General features: G+C 34.4%; 1 protein-coding gene across 1 annotated transcript in view; it reads right to left on the bottom strand.

Moving 5' to 3' along the window:
* The window catches only part of LOC106461191 (homeobox protein Hox-B5a-like), a 47,197-nt gene that overhangs the window by 2,129 nt on the left and 28,317 nt on the right, over positions 1-16,751 (bottom strand). Inside the window, exon 2 of the mRNA XM_013920987.2 lies at positions 9,964-10,223. Coding sequence (XP_013776441.2) covers positions 9,964-10,223 — 260 coding nt within the window. The remainder of the gene's footprint in view (positions 1-9,963; positions 10,224-16,751) is intronic.

Genomic DNA, 16,751 nt, shown 5'->3' with positions numbered 1-16,751 from the left:
ATCTTATCCACTGGTCATGTAGACGATCTGTTGTTTCTGTAAACTTTATCCGTAAAATAGACCTTACACACACTACCAGCGATACAGATCTGATCCACTGGTCATGTAGACGATCTGTTGTTTCTGTAAACTTGATCCGTAAAATAGACCTTACACACACTACCAGCGATACAGATCTTATCCACTGGTCATGTAGACGATCTGTTGGTCCTGTAAACTTTATCCGTAAAATAGACTTTACACACACACTACCAGCGATATAGATCTTATCCACTGGTCATGTAGACGATCTGTTGGTCCTGTAAACTTTATCCGTAAAATAGACTTTACACACACACTACCAGCGATACAGATCTTATCCACTGGTCATATAGTCCTGTTATAATAGCAATATAAACCTATAATCTACGTACACTGGTTCTATCAAACTTAACCTAACAGCAAAGTGGACCTTATCTTACGTTCTGTAAACCTCACCTACCGGAAATGTAGACTTTTTTTTGTAATTATAATTTAATGGTACAATAAACCTATGCTGCTTCTGCAGATCTTATTTACTGGCATAGCAGACTTCAAGCTTTCGGCGATTAAATATTTTGTAAAATTATTGATTATAAATATGTGTAAAACTTCACCCTAGGTAACTCATTACTCGTGTACTGGTTAGGTTCTCTTCATACATGATATCTAATTGGAAAACGTAAGAAAGTACCGAAGTTGAGAATAGATATACAATTTTAAGTTGTTGTTTGTTTTTTTTACTGATAAGTATATCTTATCTACTGGTAATACATACATGTAAATGTTTCTATCATTAAGGTGCACTTACTATTCGTGGTAACAAGGATTTACTTACACCTAACTTATCTTTGACATGGGAGTTTTACTCGCTGGTAACTTATCTTTACTGTAGGTTTATTAATTGGTCTGTATCTTCGTTTTATGTTAAGATACCTTTATTAATCAGTAGCTTATCTTTACGTTTTGGTCAAGTAGACTTATTTACTGGTATCGCAACCGTAACTTTTATAATGTAGATACATCTATATCTGTATCTTATCGTTATCTTTTGAAACAGGCATTTTCACTGATAGCTTAACCTTACATTCTAACTATATGTAAATGTGTCTTACCCTAACCTTTTAGTAAGGTAGCTTTCTTAATGGTAACTTAAATCAAAACTTTAGCATAGGTTTTAACATTAGTAAAGTAAATATTATACTCGGTCATAGCAAGCATTATTTGAACTCTACATATCTGCTAAAAACATGAACTTTTTAAGGGTGAAGTGATACTTATGTCTCGTCTATAGCTAATCGTTGTTCAACGGTAACATAGAACTTATCTGTTGGTTCCATGATAAAGGTTTACATATCTGATGGAAAGTTAACTGTGTAAAAATGAGCACAATGACATTAAATTGTATGTAAATACCAAGATCAACAATTGTTTACATATAAAACTTAAACTTTTAAGTTTTTGCTAAATTAAAATTATACTAATGAGCATGTGTTATAATTTCTGTTGTTGCTTTTAGATAGTATTTGTAATAAATATGAACATTAAGATTGCCTAAAATTCTCATTTTTCGTGTCCACACGCACACATAAAGAATGAAAGAAACTCAGTTTACGAACTATGTACAGACTCAAGCCATCAGTTAGAGTTTCAGAACTGGGAAGTGACAAAAAAAGGAGAGAGAGAGTGGGGAGGGATGATAAAGAGCTGTTTTCTAATACCCTAACAACCTCTCAACAGCACTTGCTGACTACCTCCTTAAATCTTGCAGTGTGACTGTCACAAACACTACGTCAGCAGCGCTCGGCTCGCTATCCTTTAATAAAATCTCCCCAGCTCTTCAGTGATGCGACCAAGCAGCTCAGCAGGTTTAAGCCCTCATTCGGCTTTCTTTATGGCTTTTCGGTCCCTCAGTGGGTTGACCAGTCTACGTTGACTGAAGCTTAGGAGTGGTCCTTAATTACAGAACGCAGATCCCACTATCAAGGTACACCAGCGACGGGCGCTCATCATATCGATCCACGAGTCCATTTCAGCCTCTGTCAACGTTGCATTCCACTTTATTATTAGGTTCTAAGTGTGTCTATGTAAGGCTTACTAATGTGGTGCAGAAAACTCTTGCTCCTTTAACAACGCCATACTTAAATACCATTTCAAATACTTACTACTGAGCATTAAATACACCTGTTAAAATAAGGACTTAGTTTGAAAATTGGATGGACTTTCTATACAATTAATTAATTTTTGGGAATTTACACAGTACTGCTAACTGTACACAGAGAAGTAAAACATTGATTTGTGGTCCAGAAAAAAGAATCGAGAAACAAATTAGGTTTTTTTTTCAACATTTGTTTTACAATATAAAAGGAAGTCCCAACTGGCATTAACTGAATAGTTAACTTTTTAAAATCTAATGCAGGAAGGTAATATTATTTGTTATACAAGAGAGATTGCTGCTGTATGTCAGTTTTACGACAGATAAGGCGATCTAGCCGTTAACACATTCTCTACTTAATTTCCTTGTCCACTACTACGACATATTTGTACGTGGCGCCGCGTCTGACACCGCCTATATATTATGAACTTAAGTTGCACTCGCTATGGGCCTAATTAACAAGCAAGTAAAACCGCTACTGCCATACTAAAGAAGTAGTAAGTCTCCTAGTAAGCTGATTTTTGATTTTTTTTTTCGGTTTTAATTTAGGAGATATCCACTTCATCACGAAACATTTCCCAGACTTTTCTCTCTGTTTGACTGCGGTAGGAATTGTTGAAGTTGAAACTTGTTCTTTCCAAATTAAAACTTATACCCAATGCTTATCATTACTGACCAGTTGTACAGACTGTAAAATGTAATAAACCTTTATTGCCGGAACTGTTTATAGTTATGGGTAAATAAATACATCTAAATCCAGGCCAATCATTCGACCGCGGTCCCAGTTAATTTTGTTCTTTGAATAACGCTGTTTCGGTGAATCAGCTTCATATAAAGTTTACTTTCCGGTAGTTTCGGTGTTTTTACATTATTGTTTCTTACAAATAGCTTTCTTGCTTTTTCAACCTAACGAACGTTTCATATCATTATCGAAACAATGATTTGAGCTTTTGACGGTTTTAAATAATTTTATCAAGCAATGTCTTTGATCTTAATTTGCAATTTCAGACACTTTAATAAACTTTGACCTGTAATATAAATCTTAACGTTTGTTATAACAGCAAGAAACAAAATATATCGAAAAAGACTAGCAATTTCAGGAACGCCAGCATGTTTGTGTAATTAACCACTGGGTAATCCCTAAAACATGTCACTAACTGATTACATCTCAATATAAAACACCTTTTTTAAGAAATGAAAAGCAAAAACAAAAACGATTAAGGAATAATAAAAAAAGGGAAGTACAATGCAAACTTTGAATTTATTTTTGTCATTAATTTTTTGAAATTACACTATTTATTATCAGTCCGCAGCTAATATTTTGATTAAATCCACACTGGAAACTATATTTTCTAAGAATAAAAAAAACTACTATTTATTTCATTGTATATTGTGAATTTCTGCCAAGATACACACCAGTGCTGCACAAAAGTCTAAATAAAGCTACAAATAGATAGTAGTACTTATGTGTCCCTGAAGCACGTAAAACCCATTTTAACTTATCTTTATTTGAACAAGGGATTTCACGCAATTTGATCATTAGCCACCTGGTGGTTTTCCATGTAATTTACACAAACCGGTCGAGATCACTCACCAGAGTGCAAATCGCTAAACCAGTTTATGGAGCCTATTTACGTACTATCCACAATTTATTTTCCCATAACTAACATCATGTTTTGTCTTTTATAAAACTACTTAAATAGAACTATAACAGATACCTACTGATAATTTCTCTTTAAGCAGTCACTAATTACATCATTTTGTTGCATGACTTTTTTAACACGCGTGTTACTCTTCCACGAAGTATTTTTTTTTTTTACGGTTTTGAATCGATGACCTATTTCAAAACTCAATCGGGATTTGCATACTCACACACTTCAATTAGATTTTTTTTTCGTCAGTCACATCATACCATTGCGTATTATTTGCCACTTAAAGCACATTACAAGCAAAACAAAATCCGCCAGATAAATTTTCACAAATGCAATGTGTACACACACACAATTTATTCAGTTTCTTTATTCTGTTATTATTCTTACTGATGAAAAAAATTATGTTTGAGGTCTCTAACACCAAAACTGCATGTTCATAATGGGGAATAAGACTCAACTCGTAGTCCAACATAAATAAATCACAAATCGAATAATAGATGTATTTATTTATTGGTAAGCACAAAGTTGCAAAACAGAATATGTGTGTTGTGTCCACTGCAGGGATTGAACACCAAATTTTATCATTCTAAGCCCTATGGTTGCCGCTGAGCCACCAGGTAAGGGATTTCTAATAATAGGAAATGTTGTGTGTTGTGTCAACTGCAGGGATTGAACACCGAATTTTATCGTTCTAAGTCCTATAGTTGCCGCTAAGCCACCAGGTAAGGGTTTTCTAATAATAGGAAATGTTGTGTGTTGTGTCCACTGCAGGGATTGAACACCAAATTTTATCGTTCTAAGCCCTATGGTTGTCGCTAAGCCACCGGGTAAGGGTTTTCTAATAATAGGAAATGTTGTGTGCTGTGTCCACTGCAGGGATTGAACACCAAATTTTATCGTTCTAAGCCCTATGGTAGCCGCTGAGCCACCAGGTAAGGGGTTTCTAATGAAAGGAAATATTTAAAACCGGCTCATTCGAGAGAAACGTTTCCTAATAAAGCTTAACAGTTAAAGAACAAGCTTCTACGACAAACCCATTCAGAAGTTAATTAGTTTATCGTTCACAATATTATGGCATTGTTATTATAGGTCCTTCTATTAATTTATGGAATAAGAGCAGTCTTCTTTCAAACAACACTTCAATTTTTCAAAACAAAGTCATTTAAAGTGATCATACTTAATTTTAAATACTGGTTAAATACTTAATTTATTTAAATACTTAATACTGGTTAAAAGAAAAGAAATTATACACAGAACTTTGCCGTGCTAGATATTAGAACAGCACATCTCCTCAGAGCTTATGTTTGGGTTTAGTTATGATGACAGGTAGAAGTTTAAACACGCACAATGATAACGAAAAAATGCCAGAGTTTCATGTAGAACAAACATTTTAATTTTTGTCTCAATAATTCTGTCATCAAGTAAACTTCCCAAAGATTCAGAGATAGTTGCATTTACATAAAATTCAAAATATTATTTACAGTTTAACAAAACTAACCGAAAAGTATGTATAGTAGAAAATTCGAATAGGTTATATTGTTTTGTTTATCATCTTAAACGCTTCCATTACTGAATCACAAAGTGATCTAAAATTAACATTCATCTCAATATATGACAGGATTGATAATTACAAAACAAACCTGGCTTATCGTTGGAAGATATGAATGAAACAATAACCGCCATAATGCAATCAGAACATTACGCTTCCTCTGAGATACTCTAATATAAAAGTAAAATATAAGGTCAGATTAAATCAGTAATCAAAATTGTTTCATATTATCAAATTAAGAAATTAAAGTGTCGCATTGTGGCTCACACTAAAAAGTATATTATTAATGTAATAATAATACTACTATTATTTCGATACTAATGTAATATAGCAACCACCTAGTAGTTAATAAGATATTTAACTAGTGTTTACAGTGCTGGAGTGTGCAATTTCAAATCAAATGATTGTGTTAATTCAAATATAGTTAAGCCTTTAAACATCGTCCAACTCATTTGAGTTGTAGGTTTTGATGTTCTATAGGTTATGAGTCTATAGAATATATATGTTGTTTTTAGAACATATTGAATTTTAGGAACAATTCGTAAAACGTGGAGTTATATCATAAAATGAAGCGTGGGCGTGTTTGGTAGCTTTTAAATTTTGAGCTCTTTTATAAATATATATGTCTATATTCGAGCTTTAACCGTTCGGCTTGACTGTCTACCTCGTTTTTCATGGCGCGATCTACACAGATATGTCATATAGTTTCTCAGTTATTCGATCAATGCTTATAGATTGCTACATTATATTGCCAAAAGATAAGTATGCAGCACATTAAATTCAATGTGAAATTGAAAATATCGCTAATAGCGAGGGTGCCCCACTGATGAAACTATGCATACTAATATTTATAAATAAGGACCTAAGAACAGTATATTTAATTAGCTGTGCTCACTTCTAGTTGACTTTTTTTAGTTCTGATCTAAGTAGACAGCTTGCTCTGATCGAATATACTATGTAGCCCTTATATATTTATTGGGTGAAAAGTATATAACAAGCAACAGAAACACTCGTATAACAAAAGATGTTTAAAATTAGGACACAGGTTCGAAAACAATTTCATAACAGAACATTAAAGCAAGGACACATATAATTCAGCAAGTCCCCAAGTTGTCCTCGGTTTGCTTGTATTCACTTAGAAATGTCATTAGTATGTAATTCTAATAAGTAGAATTGGACTTTACATCCTGTCTGTTACCTTACGTACACGTAGGTTAAATGTCAGAAACTTAGAAACTTCTAGGGTTCAGGTATAGTGGTCCCTAATTTTGAGCTTCTGGCCTGAAAGTAGCTAAACAACAGCACCCGCCGCCATAAGGGCTTTGTCTAACTTTCTGTATCCTGAATAACAGGACTGACTATCAATATTGTAACGCCCGAAAGCATAAAGTGCTGATTATATTCAACAGCAGCACGTCTCAAACTCTGGTTTTACGGTCCGCAGCCCGATACGCCAACATCTTGGCCACGTCTGAACTATTTCTGATGTATAGATATGTTGACGATCAATACAGTACTTTACCACCCAAAACTCGTTCGTGTTTTTGGAGACAAAATCAACCGTTTTCAAATTTTATGACTAATGTGCATCAAACTGCTAGAATTTAACAAAATAAAACCAACCAAGCATAACATAACATAAAAATCGATTAAACCGTACACACGTACTCATGTATATACATATGTTTTGACGCTGTGGTGAGTTGGCTTAATTTACAATAATAAAACTGTATATCTAAATTTGGAGATAAGTCATGAACTCAAGAATTTTAAAGGGCACAAAAATGACTTATGATCCATCTATATTCCCATTTATGTCCCTTGATAAGTTTATGGAATCACAACGTTGTAATCCAGAGTTCTATTCTCTCTGGTGGACAGTAGCTTTGAACTAACAACAACTTTCTGTTTATTTTATCAGAACAAAAATCAACGAAGTCCAAATACTAGACGCTTTCGTCAGTAAACTATTTGAGTGTTGTTCTTTGTAACATTTTATAGTGGTTACAATACTACCCATCGAATGATAACGTAATCCAATTATTTGACTATATTCACTTACATTAATTTTTTTTCAACTTTAGTATAATAATTAACATTGTATCGAGTACGATACTTAGGGACACATAAATATATTCATGTGTAAATTCCCTATAAAATTAGATTATAAATCAGATAAGGTCTTTGACATTTCTACAAAGCAGTACAGGAGAACTAAGATTGTTTCCAGAATTACACAATTAGACTCGGGATACAACTATCTTTGAACTTTTAGTTTACACCCATAAGTCAACGACTCCAGTAAATTCTCGTTGTAATGAATGAATTACCCCCACACATTTGTACTGGCTCTTGGGAAAAGCTTCAGTCAGTATAAGCCCCGCCCTCTCGGTGGCTCCCCCTGGTTAAGTAATTTTGTTTGATAAATAGGAAATAAAACATATTTTTGGATCCCCAAGGTAGTAACAAACGTTATTCTTGTCGTCAACTTTATGCTAGCTTCACAATTTATTAAATCCATAAAATCTGTTATTGTCTTTGTGTTCAGTTCATTATTGCAATAAAAACAAAACAATATTTCATGTTGAATTCCTCCATCTTAGATATTACTCATTTGGAAGATGAAAGACTTGTCACAATAAGATTCCTGAAGTTTTATGAAACATCACGAACTGTCAAAAATAATATATATATATGCAAATGCTATGTTTTTAATAGCTTAAAAATAAATAATTAGAGTTTGACCTATGAAGATATAAGTTTTCTCTGTAACTTAATGATAAATGTTTAATTAGAGTATATGACTTCTGAAATTAATGGTGCTGATTAATAATTTTTTGTTTTTGTTTTGTAGAATATTTGCTGCAATTAAGTGTAAGTTTTTCCAGAAAGAACAATTAAAAAATTATTCTTTTCATAAAGATAAAATAATTTAGTGACGAACTAACTTCGTTGGAACTATAAAAAAATGGCGCTGGATAATGATCTTTCCAATAAAATATATAATTGTGAGTTTCTGCTGTCCTAGTAGGAAAGTGTGCATTAAAAACGTTTAGTTAGCACAAAATTAGTCGTTAAAATGGACTACTTTATCGAATTTGTGATCTGTATAATATCGCGGGAAATATCTCTACGTCGCGTGTGCACAGATTCAACATAGAACAGTCACGTATTACCGTCATATGTTTATACTTATAGTTCGAATATATAAGTTTGAAAATATATATAAAAGCAGTTTTTATTCAATCCAGTATCAGTCATCTGTTGTTCAGAGCTAAAATGTAGAGACACACAATGTGTTTAGCAAGTTCTTAAATTTGTATCACATTAACATTGTTATATTTTCATGGACAGTTCGTGTATTATTTTATTTTCTTATTTATTATTTTGTATTTTCATAAACATTAGTTTTCTATTGAACTATAGGAAAATTACTGCTACTCGACACAATTTAAACAGTAACATGTGTGGTCTTAAATTTGTCAGATGTCCCTCACCTCTAACGTTAGACAGAAGGAGTGGCTTATTGAGCTTTCAAAAAAAAAAAACGTGTTGGGAAAATTGGAAAAAAAAATTAGGCATGTCACACTAGGTTACGTTTTTCAAACAAAATGTCTTCTACAGCAGTGATTCAAGCCAACAACTAGCGTTTCTTAGTTCTCTAAATAAAATATACTCATTATTTATTTATTGTTACTTTCATTAACATTATTAGTTATACTATTTAACATATCGAATGTCATTATTTTCTATTATTATTCTTTATCATAGAGATCGTTTACGTTGTTAGATTAATATTTGTATTTAGGACTAACCTAAATCTCCCAAGCTGGCCGATCCTTGCGAGATATCATTGGGATTACGACCGAAAATGCTATTAGCAGTGAGAGTGCCGAACTGATGGAACAATGTATTCTAATCTTTATCAGTAGAAACGAAGAAAAGTTGATTTCTAGATTTCACTCTCAGTACATAGCTTGCTCTGATAGGAAGTTAATATTAATTAAACTTAATAAAATTTTGAATTTTTAGTATTCGAAATCCCCATAGCCTATTTAGATGAAGCAGCTGTTCGGTTTTGAAAAACTTTGTAGAATTATAAAATAAGCCTGGATTCCAAATCAGTTTTAAGTGAGCTAATTTTAGTTTCCAGGATAGCTACGTCACAACAATTGTCCTGCCTAAGTTTGTTCTCTCAAATCACCTAATTTAACTGGATCACATGATTTTAGCCATGTGAATTAGTCACGCTGAATTTCTAATCGGTACGTGACTTAAAAAGCTAAGTCACACGATTTAGCCCATTGGGATTTACTAAATCACACGGTACCTTATCTATGTGAGTTTAAGATACCACTTTTAGTAAAAACACAAACTTTATCATTTGAATTATGGAGATTAACACATATTTAAACCGAAATATTTAACTTAAACTTGAAACACGAGTCTTAATGGAAGACACTGCATAATTGAACCAATTAAGATAAACTAAATCAGACAAGTCTTTGTACGATCTTATATGGTATCACGTGATCAATGCTTTCCTGGTCACATAGCACAGTATTCCAAGTTCACGTGATCGAACTCACCTGAGTTTCCGTCACATTAAGCAGTTTTGCCATCTCAGCTCGTTCACTAGAAGACAGGTATTTCTTGACTTCAAACTGTTTTTCCAACTCGAATATCTGTCGGCCCGTGAACGTGGTCCTTGCTTTCTTTCGTTTCCCCTTGTCTCCCGTGGATTCGTTCCCGGAACCACTGTTTTCGGCGCCACACCCGTCGGGTGAATCGTGACTCTTGTCAGGCTTCTTCCGTTTCACTGGCTTACTGCCTCCCGTTTTACCTAATGCTAAAATCAACACACTGATTAGTACTTCTGTTGAATTAATGTGCGTGCACATATTTATGTGTGTTACTTCACATTAGTCACAGTAAGTCAGTTTTAGAAATGAACTCTCTCTCTCTCTCTGTAGTCACATCATTTAAATCGTTGTATTATAATAATGTTCTACAATGTCTGATTTAATCAGTTTCAGCATCTAATAACTTTTTTATCTGATTAAATAAATCTAATATATCATATCATATCATCACGAGTTTGATTAACTGATTAACAGGTTTCTGATCAAGCAAGAATGATGTTTTAATCAACCAATCAAAATTGGTTATTTTCAAAATATGCCATCGAGTGTGAGAATATCGTCAATATGCATTTTGCCACTTCAGCCCCAACTATGGGAGCTATTATTATGGTCGCTTTCAGTAGCCTCACTATCCCCGATATCCCCAGAGGGATGGGATATTTGTGGTTTCTAGTTCTATAACAGTTTTGTCCCCATACATTTTACTTGCAGCTATTATTATGGTCGCTTTCAGTAGCCTCACTATCCCCGATATCCCCAGAGGGATGGGATATTTGTGGTTTATAGCTCTATAACAGTTTTGTCCCCATACATTTTACTTGCAGCTATTATTATGGTCGCTTTCAGTAGCCTTACTATCCCCGATGTCCCCAGAGGGATGGGATATTTGTGGTTTCTAACTCTATAACAGTTTTGTCCCCATACATTTTACTTGCAGCTATTATTAGAGTCGCTTTCAGTAGCCTTACTATCCCCGATGTCCCCAGAGGGATGGGATATTTGTGGTTTCTAACTCTATAACAGTTTTGTCCCCATACATTTTACTTGTAGCATAAAACACTGTAAATCACTTGTACGCTTCTAAAATTCCCATGCGAACACGTGGGTGCTCTAATTCCTATTTAAACACCTTCAAGAAACACCTCTTAAATGCAACATATTTCATTAGTATCATTCACGTCCTATCAAAACTTCTCAAAGTCAGTTGTGATTTCGTATGTCAAATGGTTTCATGACCAACCATTTGTGGAACACATGCAATAAAAATATTACTTTACTGGTCAAATATTTGTAAGATATTATGTTCTAAATTACCTATCAAATCTTATTACTAGGGGGAATCAGTATTAGATCACTGTCGAGGGAGATGTGAGTTTTAGTAGATAGGCATTTAAAAGTTATCGAAACTACTATTTGGAATGTGGCTGTAGGAGAGTAATGTAGTTGACTATGTCAGTTAAATATCAATTGTTAATAACAGAGACAGTCTTAAAATTAATTATAATGTTTCTGCCTTAAGATTAAAAAATTCCAAATAGGTTCCGGGTTTCAGATCTAGTGTAAATCAGGCACTTGCAGTGATGATGTCAGTTCTTAAATACATGTAGTTATACTTAAAGCTCAAGTGCTTGTTAACTACCTATTTGCAAAATTAAAATTTGTTACACTCACTCAAATTCTGGAAATTTGTTTAAAAGGGTTTTAACTTTCTACTCTCGTCCCGCCCCCCAGTGGCACAACGGTATGTCTGTGGACTTACAACGCTAAAATCCGGGTTTAGATACCCGTGGTGGGCAGAGCACAGATAGCCTATTGGGTAGCTTTGTGCTTAATTACAAACTACAGAAAAACTCTCGTCCCCTGGTGGGACAGTGATAAGTCTACGGACTTACAACGCTAAAATCTGGGGTTCAATTCCCTGGGTGGACACAACAGATTATCCAATGTGGTTTTGTTCTAAACAAACAAACTTTCCCTCTCTCTTACAGCTGTTTTTTTAACACATTCACAACACAATACATAACACTGTCCTCTCCTTACTAACTAACGTCTCTGGTTTCCCTGCTTTGCCCCTTCCCCCTGGATAATTCAATTGCTCACAAAAATCTCAGGATATTAATGACACTTTTATTTTTCACCATATTAAACTAAAACGTTATGACATATATACTAAACAACGCACGAGTCACATAAAAGCTTTGCTGATAATAATATGTACAACAAGGATCTGTTATAGTGAATCACTATTACTTAGACCTCGTTCTTTTCAGAATCCTCATCCCACCTATTTTCAAGATAACGTTCATTTGGTAAGCTACAAGTTGGAAACTTTGTGCCAATAAATTCTTACTGTCCTGAATAACTTTTGAACAGTGTTTTTTCATACTCCTGTCGTGACTTTTATACTTTTTTCTGCATAACCGAATATCCTTAAGATAGATTCCCATCCCACCAAAGATTCTCGCCCATTCAGCCCGAGGGCGTTATAATGTAACGGACAATCCCGCTATTCGTTGGTAAAATAATAGCCCAAGAGTTGGCGGTGGGTGGTGATGACTAGCTACCTTCCCTCTAGTCTTTTGCTGCTAAATTAGGGACGGCTAGCGCAAACGGCTCTCGTGTAGCTTTGCGCGAAATTCATAACAAATCAAACCTTAAGTTAGATTACTTTTGTTTGCTTTTTGTGGTTGCTTAAATAATTGATTTAAGAGGAGGATTTTCTAATGTCCTTTATGAATAAAATGACTTCGTTGGACGTTACAATTTCGCACAGTTTCACCAAGCAAAAGAATAATTTGTTGAGTCCAATATTTCTTATATTAAATACATTCTGCCAACACTTATCTATATTAATTACTGGCTAAAGTTTGAACAATTGTATTAGCGATAGTGGGTTCACAGCCGTAACAAAGAAAAAATGTGAAAAATGTGTTTAACAATTACCGCATACCGATGCTTTCCCAAAACTAAGCTCGGATTTGTGTGTATTTATTACAGAGCTTTAGACTTATAACTATCATAAGCCCGTATTTACCCATTGTACTTTGGTAACTTTAGATTTGCATGGGTTTATCTACAGAAATTTAGGCTTAAAAGTACCACACGTCTATACTAATCCAACATGAAGTTGTATATTTACATCCATGTGTATTTATCTACCAAACTTTAGGTTTAAAACTATCATACGCCCATACCTACTCCAAATGAGGTGGTTTACCGACGATATTTTAGGCTAAAAACGACCACACGCCCATACATTATTAACTTCTAGCGATAAATGTAGATTTGTGTATACATATTTCGTTATGTAACTCTAGGTTTACAACTATCGCACGCATATATTTACCCAAAATACGGTGGATAATGTATATTCGTGTGTGTTCAGCTACAGAATACAATATTCAAAGCGATATACTGAAAAGATTTTGAATATGCAAATCATTAAGTCACGTGACAACCAGAGCCAATATATATATATATATAAATAGTTGCGATGGAACGGAATGTATCAGAACTACATTTTTACACTGTTTCGTGTTTCGGAGATAGTGTGATGCCACTGCAAACTGATCACTTTTGAGAAGGGTATGTAACAATCCTTTTCGATGCAAAGGTTTATAGATCTTGATTCTGAATTTTCGAGAAGAGGCTGGCACTTGTACTTATTGCCATTGGAAAACAAAGGAAAAATATATAATCTTGGGTTAATAGCACCATCCACAAAGAGTCTTGTAACAAGTCGTACATCAGCCGTTGTAGGCAAAGTGCAGCATCTTGTAACAATTGAGACCCAACAAACACAAAGATCAGTAACAAAAGCTGTCCACGTGCTCCAAGCAACATGCAACATAACAAAAAAAAAAAAAGAAAGAAAAGACCTCCGTCTGGAAACGAGGCCAACAAGATATGGGTTCACCAAGATAAGGCTTCCAGTCACATCTCCTATTCAACCGTTTCATACCTCAAGTAGCTGGAAAATAAAACGGGTATTCTTGCTATTACATATGAAGACATATTGGTCAACTCGTCAGACGTAGCGCCTATGGATTTCTGGGAACAGGTGTCCTCGTACACTGAATGTATTACGGAATACCTGTTGGAAGGAACTGAGTGCACTTTGAGCATGACGTCCTTATGGCAGATCATTTTGCAAGGTTAATATCAAGATATCACGGTCGTCGGATACGGCGTGACTGCACATGGCTTCATGGGACGTGGTGAGGCTCCGAAATCTGTACTGTATGCCTGTGTCTATCAGCCATATCATGTTAGCATGTATTTGTAATGATTTGTTTATCAAGTAATACAACCACTAGTCTACGCTTTATTTTAACAGGCGGTTACAAAATGATATATATATATACCACTAGTCTACGCTTTATTCTAACAGGCGGTTACAAAATGATATATATATATATATATATATATTGAAACTCAGAATATCAGTTTCGCTATTGAAGTATTTTGGCCCGGCATGGCTAGATGGTTAGGACACTCGACTCGCAGTCTGCGGGTCGCGGGTTCGCATCCCCGTCACACCAAACATGCTCGCCCTTTCAGCCGTGGGGGCGTTATAATGTGTCAGTCAATCCCACTATTCGTTGGTAAAAAGAGTAGCCCAAGAGTTGGCGGTGGGTGGTGATGACTAGCTGCCTTCCCTCTAGTCTTACATTGCTAAATTAGGGACGGCTAGCGCAGATAGCCCTCGTGTAGCTTTGCACAAAATTCATAAACAAACAAACTGAAGTAATTGGGCTTGGAATAGCGCATGCTAATAGTAAATAACTATTAAAGATCTTGTTCAATCGGTAAGTTTTGAGCAAAACGTAACTATCAACTAATATTAAAAGTTTTTTGTGTTTGTTTTTATAACATACATTCAATTAATTGTAATATTTTTGTAACTTAAAGATCCTTTAACGACCCATTTATTAAGCAGATTCTGTTTTCTTCCAAAAGAAGAATCACTTTACTAGTAATGTTTACTTTCATAAATTATGAGAAGGTATCAATTTTTATGAAGGAAAGACAAAAACCGCAAAGTTAAACATTTATCTACAGTAGTTGCCAGCTTATAAACTCTAAATAAGAGCAAATACAGAATATTTAGATCTTACAGTTGAACTTACTTATGTATTTTGACGTTCAACTGAAGGAGCGCAATATTAACTTATTTAAGCATTAAGAATATCTGGCAAAAGACAGCACAGCATATTAGAAAGCATCCACATTAATTTTAGTTTAAACAAGTTTTATTACAGCATTGATACGACAAGAAAATAATTGATGACTATTTCTATAAAATGTTTAATTTGTTGTTTTGTGAGTAGCATTTAAATCTAAAAGCCATAGAACCAACTAGGCAATTTATTCCGAGATGTATGGCAAAAAAAGACACAAATAAAATGAGTTATTTTTAGACATCTAGTTGAAAACTTTTAGTGCAATAGAGAATTTAGCTTATCAAAGAAAAATGTACGAAAAAAAAATATTCACGAGGTTAAATGACGAAATCTCCAGAACGCCCGTGGCTTGTTCCATACGATGGGCGGAGACCTTTTTACTCCTCTGAATTAAGTGGCAGTTAGGTCTACTTCATTTCCATAAAACCCATCTATATAAAGCTAGAATTGCCTTAACTGAATGACTCACCAAGTTCCTGACGGACCTGAAGGCTGACAATTTGACTACTCCCCATTGATGCAAGAGGCTGACGATTGTAAGAAAAATCGTGGCTTATGACTTTAATTCCATGCCCCACACTCCCTTTTGCAGTTTATTTGCAATCGGATGCGCTTTGAATACTTACTACTACACTATGGATACTTATGAGTTATCTATAACTAACTATCTTACGGTTGCCCATGTTGCTTGGTTCTAAATACAAATATATGTGTGACTTTAAGATGATAAACTGTGTTTTATACAACGTGCTTTACAGTTGAATACTTACTACTACACTATCAAACATATATTTGTATTTAGAACCAAGCAACATGGGCAACCGTAAGATAGTTAGTTATAGATAACTCATAAGTATCCACTTTAAGATGATAAACTATGTTTTATACAACGTGCTTCACAGTTGAATACTTACTACTACTACACTATGGAGACTTATGAGTTATCTATAACTAATTTTCTTACGGTTGCCCATGTTGCTTGGTTCTAAATACAAATATATGTTTGACTTTAAGATGATAAACTATGTTTTATACAACGTGCTTCCCATTTCCTGATAAAAACATTAATGTTTAACACAGATAGATTAATTCCTTAGCATAAAGAATCGATTATTTTTTAAAATCTATAGCTCATACTTGGATAAAGTAGGAATTTAGGGCCGCAGTGGACATGATTAACGGTTAATTAGTCTTTACTAGGCCTATTTCGAACCTTCACATAAATCCACTAAATTCAATAAACATCCAGCACCCTCGTTGCACTAAGAGCTCTAAGACTTCTCCATGCGACACTCATAAAAAAAAACGGATACCATAACTAAACCCCATAGCTCCCTCCATTTTTTTTTATCGTAAATAAGCTTCAGAAACTTCGTGATTGGGATAGCTGAATAAACACAAATATTACAGTTATGTTCTAACAAAAAAAATAAAGAAAAGCACGGGTATGTTTGGCTTGGATATTTTCGTGGAGCTTTGTTTGTTTTTGAATTTCGCGCAAAGCTACACGAGGGCTATCTGCGCTAGCCGTCCCTAATTTAGCAGTGTAAG

Source organism: Limulus polyphemus, unplaced genomic scaffold (assembly GCF_000517525.1).
Source record: "Limulus polyphemus unplaced genomic scaffold, Limulus_polyphemus-2.1.2 Scaffold911, whole genome shotgun sequence".
In the NCBI taxonomy this organism is placed as follows: Eukaryota; Metazoa; Arthropoda; class Merostomata; order Xiphosura; family Limulidae; genus Limulus; species Limulus polyphemus.
The sequence above is the reverse complement of the archived record's forward strand: the minus strand, read 5'-3'. Positions and strand labels throughout refer to the sequence as shown.